Consider the following 12,487-nt stretch of genomic DNA (forward strand, 5'->3'; position numbering starts at 1 on the left):
CAGCTAGGACAGCGGCTACAACTGGCTACTGGAGCTGCAGAACCTGGGGTCTGACCCATCGGGGAAGAACTGTTATCTGGCTGTACACCCTGCCTGCAACAGGCTGAAGCTGACAGACCAGGAGCAGATTTGCTGAAGCCCAAACTGACTCCCTGTGAAAGCAATGGGCAAGGTTACCGGTAGTTTTTGGACCTCAGCACAGCATTCAACCACTGGATCATTCCATCCATCACAAGCACTTGGAGGTCACCTTTGGAACTGGTAGTGTAGTCCTTGACTGGTTTTCATCTTCTGCATGTGCTCTGTTGCTGGTGATGGTATTCTCTTGCTTCCTTCACCTCTCATGTGTGGGCTGCCACAGGGATCAGGTTTGGACCCTGTCCCTTTTGACATTCTATTCTCAGCCACTGTCAGATGTGACTGTTGCACATAACTGCAACGTCCACAAATTTGCTGACAACACTGAACTGTCACAGAGCACTTGCTCTTGGTGACTTCCTTTCTATTCAGCATGGCACTGAAATATATAACTGAGGTACTTGCCTGGCTGAACAGTAACAAGCTCATGCTGAACACAGGTAAGTCTTATTTGTTGGTTCATCCTGTCGTCTGGGACTCGCTGGCAGTCAATATACAGATATTAGCTCTATTCCCTTCAAACTGTCCATGGTGTATCTTTGGATCACTACTGATTAGACTCTCCCCATGCTCAAACATATTAGCAATGCTTATAGCCCTTGTTTCCTTGAACCGACAAGTATTGCATTTCTTTATGCAACCTCATGCACTCACCTTGTTGCAGCTTTCATCACTCCTCGTCTTGATTTCTGCTCAACTCTATTTTCTCCACACTCACACCAAAAGAACTTTCAAGGATACAGTGAGCGAAAACAGAGCTGTGCTGCTCATTCTGAGAAAAGGTCAACACGGTCATGTTACACCACTTCTGAAGGAGCTGCATTGGCCACCAGTCAAGTTCCACAGTCAGAAGCACTAAGTGGCTGTCCTTGCACACAACCTTTTTGATGGGACACTTCCACCATACCTGTTGAAAGCACTCCTCACATACAAATCACCACCTTCTGGTCCTCAGGAAAAAATCTTGAAAGTACTTATAGTTTCCATGCTCCAACTGTCTGGATTTTGCTCCCTGTTGGTCTTTGGAAGCAAACAAATCCCTGCTAAGAACTCATCTGCTCTAAGAGGAGTTTTTTGTGAATTTTTTCTCCACTGTTAATTTGAGCTGTTTTCTGTTCAGAAGCGTGTGTGTGAATGGTCAAGTGTAGTCAGTCATTTTGGGGCATGGTTGCATGTGAATGAGTGACTGTAAGCACACTGAGACAGAAATGTGTTATACAAATGCTGTTCATTATCATTTTTATTATTAGGACGACCCTGGGTTCAACATAAAATGCTGACCCAATACCATGATGAAGAGAGGGAACAGGTTTGAAAGCAACAGAGAACATGGAGGGTCTCTGCTGGGGTCCAGACAGAAGCTAACACCCCACCCCACCCCCACTTTCCATTGTTCTGGGTGTGTAAGGAGTTATGGTAGTTGGACAATTGTCCATCCTCAACTGCCCTTTGCATCTGACACTGGGCCGAACGATCTCTATTCACAGCCCTCCCACCCTTTCAAGCATATCTGTAAGTCTCTTCAGTGACACAATCCAGAAAGTCAGCACTTACTTCGCTGATTACCTCTTGAAAAGGTAAAGGGGGCGTGGCACACACCTGACATGTACAGACCAGAAGAGCCACAAGGTGGCACAGCTGGAAAGAAAGGAAAGTCTTTGTGCATCATTCCTCACTCACATCACACACTGCTTCCCCCCTACGTCTTTCTCCCACCTGCCACCCAAGTTAACAAGAAAAATGTCCAAACTCTAGCATCAAACACGCTTGGTGTCTTGCACCCATGTGATTTGTGAAGGCAGGAAGAAAAGGGGCGTGAGGCAAAGGACACCCTCTCCCTCCAGCCCCTACACTCACCAGAGTCCTCATCACTGAAGATCTTGTCTTTGTCCTGTGCTTTGCTCCTGGCAACCTTGCTGGCGCCCTGAGCTGACGACTCACTGTCGCTGTCGTTGCTGTCTCCAGACTCCTCGTCAGAGCTCCCTGACCCGTAGCCAAGTCCTGCCCACATACACCTGTCCCATCAACCCCTGCCTCCTCCCCTTCATGCATCACAACTTGGCACATCACTTCTCAATATCCCACCACACACCCCTACCCCTTCACATCTACATAACATTTTTACTCACATTTGGATATTTCCCACAGCACTTTTTTTTCCCTCTTAACAAAGTCAATTTTGGAGAGAGAAAAAAGAAAAAAAGAAAGAATCCCAAAGCAATGTGTGCTGACAGTTGTGATGCCTGACCCTGTACTCTGACCACAGCCCCAGCTCCAACACTGACATACCATTATCACAGCTGTGTGTCTCTACCCCTGCCCCAACAATGACACCCCATTATCACAGCTGTGTGTCTCTACCCCTGCCCCAACAATGACACCCCATTATCACAGCTGTGAGTGTCTACCCCTGCCCCAACACTGACACCCCATTATCACAGCTCTGTGCCTCTACCCCTGCCCCAACACTGACACCCCATTATCACAGCTCTGTGCCTCTACCCCTGCCCCAACACTGACACCCCATTATCACAGCTCTGTGCCTCTACCCCTGCCCCAACACTGACACCCATTATCACAGCTCTGTGCCTCTACCCCTGCCCCAACACTGACACCCCATTATCACAGCTCTGTGTGTCTACCCCTGCCCCAACACTGACACCCATTATCACAGCTCTGTCTACCCCTGCCCCAACACTGACACCCCATTATCACAGCTCTGTGTGTCTACCCCTGCCCCAACACTGACACCCCATTATCACAGCTCTGTGCCTCTACCCCTGCCCCAACACTGACACCCCATTATCACAGCTCTGTCTACCCCTGCCCCAACACTGACACCCCATTATCACAGCTCTGTGTGTCTACCCCTGCCCCAACACTGACACCCCATTATCACAGCTCTGTGTGTCTACCCCTGCCCCAACACTGACACCCCATTATCACAGCTCTGTGTGTCTACCCCTGCCCCAACACTGACACCCCATTATCACAGCTCTGTGCCTCTACCCCTGCCCCAACACTGACACCCCATTATCACAGCTCTGTGCCTCTACCCCTGCCCCAACACTGACACCCCATTATCACAGCTCTGTGCCTCTACCCCTGCCCCAACACTGACACCCCATTATCACAGCTCTGAGTGTCTACCCCTGCCCCAACACTGACACCCCATTATCACAGCTCTGTGCCTCTACCCCTGCCCCAACACTGACACCCCATTATCACAGCTCTGTGCCTCTACCCCTGCCCCAACACTGACACCCCATTATCACAGCTCTGTGCCTCTACCCCTGCCCCAGAACAGCACTAAAACCTCACACTTTATCTTCTCACAGTCACCAAACACATCTCATCCCACCTTCACCCACAAACACACCCACCTCACCTTCACCCAAATAACCACCCCTAACCTTCACACAACATAACCACACCTTCCAAACCTCCACATGCATAACATCCCACCCCCCAACCTTCACACACACAAGCCCCACCCCTAACCTTCACACAATGCCCCCCCCACCTTCACACACATACCCCCCTTCACACAGTAACCCCCCCCCCCCCCCAACTTTCACTCATACTCCACCCCCACCCCCCCAACCTTCACACACATACCCCCCTCCCAACCTTCACACACATACCCCCCCCCAAACCTTAACACACATACCCCCTCCCCCCAACCTTCACACAATACCTCACCTCCAACCTTCACGCAATACCCCACCCCCAACCTTTACACAATACCCCCACCCCCAACCTTTACACAATACCCCCACCCCCAACTTTCACACACATATCCCTCTCCCACCTTCACACACATAACCCCCCCCTCCTCCTCCCATCCTCCACACAATACCCTCCCACCCACCCCACCTTCACACACCACACCCCCACCCCCAACCTTGACACACAAAGGACAGAGAGATGTGTGATCAGCAGACCCTGTTCAGCGTGGTCACTTGCACCAGGTTAGTTCAACACAGCAGTGTGTGCTTCCTGACAAACTATGGTCACTGCCTTCTTCTACACCAGTACACAGGGGTGCAAGCAAGTGACTGGCCCAAAGCCAATGACAACTTCTCTCATCTTCCCATGCGTTAGTGAACTAAAAAAATATATACATATTTACTGGTTTGTATCCGACTAGTCAGCAAAACAGCACGTTTTTTCAAAACCTATTTATAGTTATAGGCTTCTTTCTAACTAGTCAGCAAAGCAGCAAAGTTTATCGGTACTGTACACTGTTCAGACTGTATCCACTTAAGTTTCAGCCCACTCCTATCCTGACCCTACCATTCCCACCTGGATCACAAAAGCAGTGAACACCTGACAATCACTTGTCACAGGTAACAGCAGCAGGTAGGACAGCAGTTCCTTATTAACTGCTATGATTTCACTACTCCTCTATCATGTCACACAAAGTGTTAAAAATGGATAACATAAAAAAACAACAACACAACTTGCACCCCTGAGGACATTTGTTCCTGTTTGTGGCTTTTTCAGACCATGGATAGCTGACTCCTTTCTTTGGACAGCATGGCCTCAGAGAGAGACCGGCCTAGAAACCTGTGACAGTCAGCACTGTTTCTCTCTGTCCTGTGAGGTCAGACAGAGAGAGACACTGTTCCAGGCACTGAGGGGGGTGCGACCGTGCTGATAAGGGTCAAAGGGAGACAGACACACACACACTTACTTACCCAGTGCGCCGATAGAGGCCAAAGCAGAGGACTTGGTGAGGACTTTTGCTGGTGCTTAAAATGACAAGGACAAAATTAGTGAGCGGCCATCAAAGAGGCGAGGAAAAGAAGCTACAGGAAGCAAAAGGTGAAATGGGCAGTAAGCAGCAGGCAGGTGTGGACTGCTGGCCCCAGCAGCTGGGGCCTCCTCCCTGCACTGAAACCACTAAAACAGTCAGAGTGGGTTACTGACAACCCCCCTGTCCCAACCCCACCCCCACCACCATCCCCACACTTCACCTGGACACTGACCACCATCACCTCATCACCCTCACACCCCTGTCTCCACTGGACACCCCACATTTTTCACACACCTCTACATCCACTGATGCCACAGGGCACCAACACATCACATGCAGTGTTCCTTCAGCCTGTAACTATCACTTTTCTCTCTTTCTTCCACTATGGACTGATCCTTCACTTTGGGTGAAGCTTTAGTCTGGTGATTTTATCTGGCAACACTCAAACATTAATGAATCTTGCAAACACTTGTGTGTGTTAAAGATCCCATAATCTGTCAGCATTCAATGGCTTATGGACACACACACACACACACACACACACACACACACAGCATAAACAAAGTATGGCTACCGACATGGCAAGGTAAAAACAGTCTTACCAAATAAAAACCCACTTATACATACGAGTGAAAGTGGGAGTTACAGTCCTGAATGCAAAAGACAAGAACTTTGTTACATTGTTGTAATGTTCACCATTTTACAAACAGCAGGGTCAGTACTGGTACTTCTGTACCACCCTTGCTGCACAGCATCCAGATCATCTCTGACACATCTGATGGGATGACAGTCTGTTCTAAAGCCTCAAACTGACAAGTTTGCCATGAGACATGGGTACAGGTCAACATATAGACCAGTGCATGGCTCCCAATGGTAGCTGTCTTCATTTCTTCACCCCGTTTATCCTCTCTCTCTGTGTGTCTTAGGGAATCAGTGAACGTGTCTTCAACACTGACATGCCTGTTCCTGGCCGCCCATGTTTGTTAGTTCTGCTTTTCCACTCCTCCCCTTGTTTAGCTGTGTTTGCCCACACAACTCTGTTTAGCTGTGTTTGCCCACACAACTCTATCCACATAACACACACATATGCTCAAGGCACATACATGTACCACACAAACGCGATCCACACAACACAAACATATAAATGCTCAAAGCACATACACATACGTACTCACACATACACACTTACATTCACTCACATTCACACAGATGCTGCTGTTTAGACTCAACCCTACCCACAAATGTGTTTAACAAGCAAGATGCCTTGCATGTAATAATCACAGTAACAGAGAAGGTGCACGTCATAATCGCCATCAGTCATCAGTCATTTCTCTACATCAGCTAATTAAATAGTAGGCCTCAAAATTAATGTTTCTTTTTTTCTTCTTTAAACAGATTAATAACACTCCTGTAATTCCTGACAGGACAAGAAAACTGATGGGTGTGACAGCCCTGAGGACTTTCAATCTGAAGGTCCTGGGTTCAATCCCGTCATTTTGTACCTGGTGAGTTAGGGGTGATTTTTCCTACCTCCCAGGTTAACACAGGTGCAGACCTGCCAATGCCACATCCCCCTTCATGTGTACACACATGCAGATGATCAAATATGCCCATGAACGACCATGACAGAATTCTGTGGGTCAGAAATACCCAGCACGTGTCAACCACAAAGAGAATCATTAGCAATTTGATGTTGGTCATATATTGTAATAGGAAAGCAATAAATCCACTAAAAGTAGAAAAGAGACAACAAACATCCAAACAATGCAAAAATCATTTTATTTCCAACTCAGTTCAAAAACAAAGAAACAGCACTGCTACAGTTCATCATCAATACCTGCATGGTGTGTGTGGTGTCTGTGTGGAACTTGAGACAGACCTACCTTTGCGGGCCTGCACTTTGGTCTTGTCACACACCTGCTGAACTACCTAGGTCTTCATGGAGGTGTGCATGTGTGTGTGTGTGTGTGTTTGCGTGTGTGTAGTGTGTAGTGTGTGTGTGTGTGTGTATGCACAAATGCATATGTATGGTGTGGTGTGTTGTGGTGTGGGGTGGAGTGGGTTGAATGTGAGTGGTATGATCATATGCGTATGTGTGGTATGTGCATACTGTAAGTATATGTAGTGTAGTGACTAAAACATGTGTTGTAGAATGTATGCAGTGTAGTGTGTAGTGTAGTGTAGAGTAGTGTAGTATGTGTGTGTGTGTGTGTGTGTGTGTGTGTGTGGTGTGTTTGTCTGCGTGTTGTATGTGTGTAAAGTGTGAAATGTATATCTGTGTGTGTGTGTGTGTGTGTGTTTGTGTCTTTGCATGTCTGTGTGGTATGTATGTGTCAGTGTAGTGTGTGTGTGTAGTGTGTGTGTGTGTGTGTGTGTGTGTGTGTGTGTGTGTGTGTGTGTGCGTGCGCGTGTGTGTGTGTGTGTTTGTGTGTGTGTGTGGTTTAGTATGAGCGTATGTGTGTGTGTGTATGTGCAGCGTGAGTGTGTGTAGTGTGTAGTGTGTTGTGTGTGTGAGCGCACCAAGTGAAGTGCCCTACCTTTCAGGGCCTGTTGTTTGGCTTTGTCAAACACCTGGTGAGCCACCTGGGTGATCATGGAGGATGTCACATCCAGCAGGATCTCCATCATCCACTGTTTCACCTTCATCATCTGTCCAACACAGTTCATTTTGGTGAATATGTGACCAGGACAGCTGTTTCACTTCATCATCTGTCCAACACACACAACACTTTGTGACCAGCTGTTAATCAAATTACTGGTAATGTTGTTTTAACTTTTTTTTTTCTTTTTAAAGGCTGCCCGTACCTACACTTTGTAACCAGCTGTTTTGCTTCATCAACATCATCCAACACACAGAACACTTTGTGACCAGCTATTTCGCTTCATCATCTGTCCCAACACGCACAACACTTTGTAACCAGCTGTTTCACTTCATCTGTGTCCAACACACACACTACACTTCAGTGACAATGTGACCAGCTGTCCTCTGTGCCTCCTTTCAAACTAAATCCAACCATCAGTTAAGCATAAGTGATACAGATCTGCAAAGATTATCCAGTGAATTTCAACAACACTGAAAAAGCACACACACCCCACCACCTGAACCTGGCCTGTGAATGGCATTTAGAGTATGTAGTCTTGGGGCATCACTTGACAACATGGTCCTCACTTGACAACATGGTCCTCATTGACATCATGGTCCTCACTGCTGTGTTGGGCATCACCTGTCATCATGGTCCTCACTGACATCACAGTGGTCCACACTGGCATCATGATCCTCACTGACATCATGGTCCTCACTGCAGTGTTGGAGCATCACCTGACATTATCCTCACTGACATCATGATCATCACTGACATCACGGTCCTCACTTGACAACATGGTCCTCACTGACATCATGGTCCTCACTGACATCATGGTCCTCACTGCAGTGTTGAGGCATCACTTGACAACATGGTCCTCACTGCAGTGTTGGGGCATCAACTGACAACATGGTCCTCACTGACATGGTCCTCACTTGACAACATGGTCCTCACTGACATCATGGTCGTCACAACAGTGCTCATACCCACCTCACAGCACTGACACACTGCTGGTATATGTGGTCACCTCCCTCCCACACCACTACCCAGCACTGCTGCCTCTCTGCTTCTCTCTCACACTGACTCACTCACATATGTGACCTCCCTCCCACATCACTACCTAGCACTGCTGCCTCTCTGCTTCTCTCTCACACTGACTCACTCACATATGTCACCTCCCTCCAACAGCACTACCTAGTACTGCTGTCTCTCTGCTTCTCTCTCACACTGACTCACTCACATATGTCACCTCCCTCCCACATCACTACCTAGCACTGATGCCTCTCTGCTTCTCTCTCACACTGACTCACTCACATATGTCACCTCCCTCCCACAGCACTACCCAGCACTGCTGTCTCTCTGCTTCTCTCTCACACTGACTCACTCACATATGTCACCTCCCTCCCACAGCACTACCCAGCACTGCTGCCTCTCTGCTTCTCTCTCACACTGACTCACCAGTTCCAACTGGATCTCCTCCTCAGTCTTGACCACTTCAGGTGCAGGAGAGTGTTTGCCAATCTCCGGCGAGGTAGACGCCCGATCCTTAGGGGCAGGTGATGTTGTTCTAGAGAGTTCCCCATTGTCCTCATCATCCGAGTCCTGCACCAACACGCTTGGTTCATTAGGAACTGCAGGGAACTTCATTGTATTCAGATCTGTTTTCAGTGCAGAGTCCCCACTGACACAGCAACCAGTCCTACACATCACACTGTTTATACACTGCCCTAATACTGACACAACCACCAGTTATACACACTTCACTGTTTATACACTGCCCTAATACTGACACAACCACCAGTTATACACACCACACTGTTTATACACTGCCTTAATACCAACAAAACCACCAGTTATACACACCACACTGTTTATACACTGCCCAAATACCAACAAAACCACCAGTTATACACACTACACTGTTCATATACCTCCGTAATACTGACATACCAACCAGTTATACGCACTACACTGTTTATACACTGTCAAAATACTGACAAAGCCACCAGTTATACACACGTCACAGTTTATACACTGCCCTAATACTGACAAAACCACCAGTTATACACACTTCACTGTTTATACACTGCCCCAATACTGACACAGCCACCAATTATACACACTACACTGTTTATACACTGCCCGAATACTGACACAGCCACCAGTTGTACACACTTCACTGTTTATACACTGCCCTAATACTGACACAGCCACCAGTTATACACACTTCACTGTTTATACACTGCCCCAATACTGACACAGCCACCAGTTATACACACTACACTGTTTATACACTGCCCGAATACTGACACAGCCACCAGTTGTACACACTTCACTGTTTATACACTGCCCTAATACTGACACAGCCACCAGTTATACACACTACACTGTTTATACACTGCCCTAATACTGACACAGCCACCAGTTATACACATTACACTGTTTATACACTGCCCAAATACCAACAAAACCACCAGTTATACACACTATACTGTTCATATACTGCCGTAATACTGACATACCAACCAGTTATACACACTACACTGTTTATACACTGCCCTAATACTGACACAGCCACCAGTTATACACACTTCACTGTTTATACACTGCCCTAATACTGACACAGCCACCAGTTATACACACTACACTGTTCATATACTGCCGTAATACTGACATACCAACCAGTTATACACATTACACTGTTTATACACTGCCCTAATACTGACACAGCCACCAGTTATACACACTTCACTGTTTATACACTGCCCTAATACTGACACAGCCACCAGTTATACACACTTCACTGTTTATACACTGTCAAAATACTGACACAGCCATCAGTTATACACACTACACTGTTTATACACTCTCAAAATACTGACACAGCCACCAGTTATACACACTTCACTGTTTGTACACTGCCCAACACAAGCAGAGACAGTGGACAGCACTGTATCTCTGAACTACTTTGCTTACAGTCAATATTCAGGATTAAAACTGTCCCTTGAATCTTTGTCCTTCAGTGAGAAATCTGCTATCCTACGGTGAGAAATCTGTCATCTTGCAATGAAAAATCTGTTATCCTACAAAGAGAAATATGTTGTTATACACTGAGAAATCTGTTGCCCTACACCAAGAAATTTGTCATGCTACACTGAGAAATCTGCTGTCCCACACTTACTAATCTGTCAACCTACACAGAGAAATCTGTCAACTTACACTGAAAAGTATTGTTCTACACAGAGAAGTATGTTGTTCTACACTGAGAAATCTGCTGTAATCTGCTCTCCTACACTGAGAAATCTGTCAACCTAGACTGAGAAATCTGCTGTCCTACACTGAGAAATCTGTCAACCTACAATGAGAAATTTGCTGTCCACTGAGAAATCTGTTGTTCTACACTAAGAAATCTGCTTTTCCTACAATGAGAAATCTACTCTCCTACACTGAGAAATCTGTTGTTCAACACTGAAAAATCTGTAGTCCTGCGTTGAGACATCTGCTGTCCTTACACTGAGAAACCTGTTGTCCTATACCAAGATATCTGCTCTCCAACAGTAAAAATTCCATCACTGTACACTGCCAGATAATACAATACTGTCATACCAGACCCCAGTGCTACGAGACACATGACAACACAACACCGTCACAGCAAAGCACTGTGCTACAAAACAGGACACTGACAAATCGGCTCTTGCGTGGCACCCGGGCTTCTCCACTGGAGGCCTCCTCTCGTTCACGCAACAGCTCCTCCGCCGCTTCCTTCTCTGCCGCCTCCTTGGCGCGTCGCGCTTCCTCCTTCTCCTGCTCTGCTCGCTCCTTCTCCGCCTGCTTCTGCTTCTCTCTCTCCATCTTCTCCAGCCCTTCCCGGATCCAGGCTGGCAACTGTTTCCTTTTGGCAGAATCTGTCAACAGCCAACACTGCTGTCAACGATGCCGGCATGCAAACGCCATAGTGTCAATGTCATCAAGCAGTGTCAACACTTCTGATACCATCGCCACTGTACTGAGCCAACTACTCTTTTGTCACCACGCAGTGACAGCTCTTCAGTCAACACACAGTGTCAACTCTTTCGTCAACACACAGTATCAACTCTTCCTTCACCACACAGTATCAACTCTTCCTTCAACACACAGTGTCAACTCTTCCGTCACCAACACAGTATCAACTTTTCCGTCACCTTTTCCGTCACCACACAGTATCAACTCTTCCTTCACCACACAGTATCAACTCTTCACCACACAGTGTCAACTCTTCCGTCACCATACAGTATAACTTTTCCGTCACCTTTTCCGTCACCACACAGTATCAACTCTTCCATCACCACACAGTATCAACCCTTCCTTCACCACACAGTATTAACTCTTCCTTCACCACACAGTGTCAACTCTTCCGTCACCAAACAGTATCAACCCTTCCTTCACCACACAGTATCAACTCTTCTGTCACCACACAGTATCAACCCTTCCTTCACCACACAGTATCAACTCTTCACCACACAGTATCAACTCTTCTGTCACCACACAGTATCAACTCTCACACAGTATCAACTCTTCTGTCACCAGTGTCAACAACTCTTCTTCACCACACAGTATCAACTCTTCCTTCACCACACAGTATCAACCCTTCCTTCACCACACAGTATCAACTCTTCCGTCACCACACAGTATCAACTCTTCTGTCACCACACAGTATCAACTCTTCCTTCACCACACAGTATCAACCCTTCCGTCACCACACAGTATCAACTCTTCCTTCACCACACAGTATCAACTCTTCCTTCACCACACAGTATCAACTCTTCCTTCACCACACAGTATCAACTCTTCCTTCACCACACAGTATCAACTCTTCCTTCACCACACAGTATCAACCCTTCCTTCACCACACAGTATCAACTCTTCCGTCACCACACAGTATCAACTCTTCTGTCACCACACAGTATCAACTCTTCCTTCACCACACAGTATCAACTCTTCCGTCACCACACAGTATCAACTCTTCTGT

General features: G+C 47.0%; 1 protein-coding gene across 3 annotated transcripts in view; it reads right to left on the reverse strand.

The window, feature by feature from the left end:
• Positions 1-12,487, reverse strand: part of LOC143298353 (uncharacterized) — a 29,270-nt gene that overhangs the window by 7,021 nt on the left and 9,762 nt on the right. For all 3 annotated transcript variants that reach the window (XM_076611241.1, XM_076611242.1, XM_076611239.1), the window contains exons 7-11: positions 11,164-11,384; positions 8,938-9,081; positions 7,435-7,546; positions 4,839-4,892; positions 1,996-2,139 (exon numbers count right to left, since the gene is read on the reverse strand). In XM_076611241.1, coding sequence (XP_076467356.1) covers positions 1,996-2,139; positions 4,839-4,892; positions 7,435-7,546; positions 8,938-9,081; positions 11,164-11,384 — 675 coding nt within the window. The remainder of the gene's footprint in view (positions 1-1,995; positions 2,140-4,838; positions 4,893-7,434; positions 7,547-8,937; positions 9,082-11,163; positions 11,385-12,487) is intronic.

The sequence above is a fragment of the Babylonia areolata genome, chromosome 23, assembly GCF_041734735.1.
Source record: "Babylonia areolata isolate BAREFJ2019XMU chromosome 23, ASM4173473v1, whole genome shotgun sequence".
NCBI classification, from domain to species: Eukaryota; Metazoa; Mollusca; class Gastropoda; order Neogastropoda; family Buccinidae; genus Babylonia; species Babylonia areolata.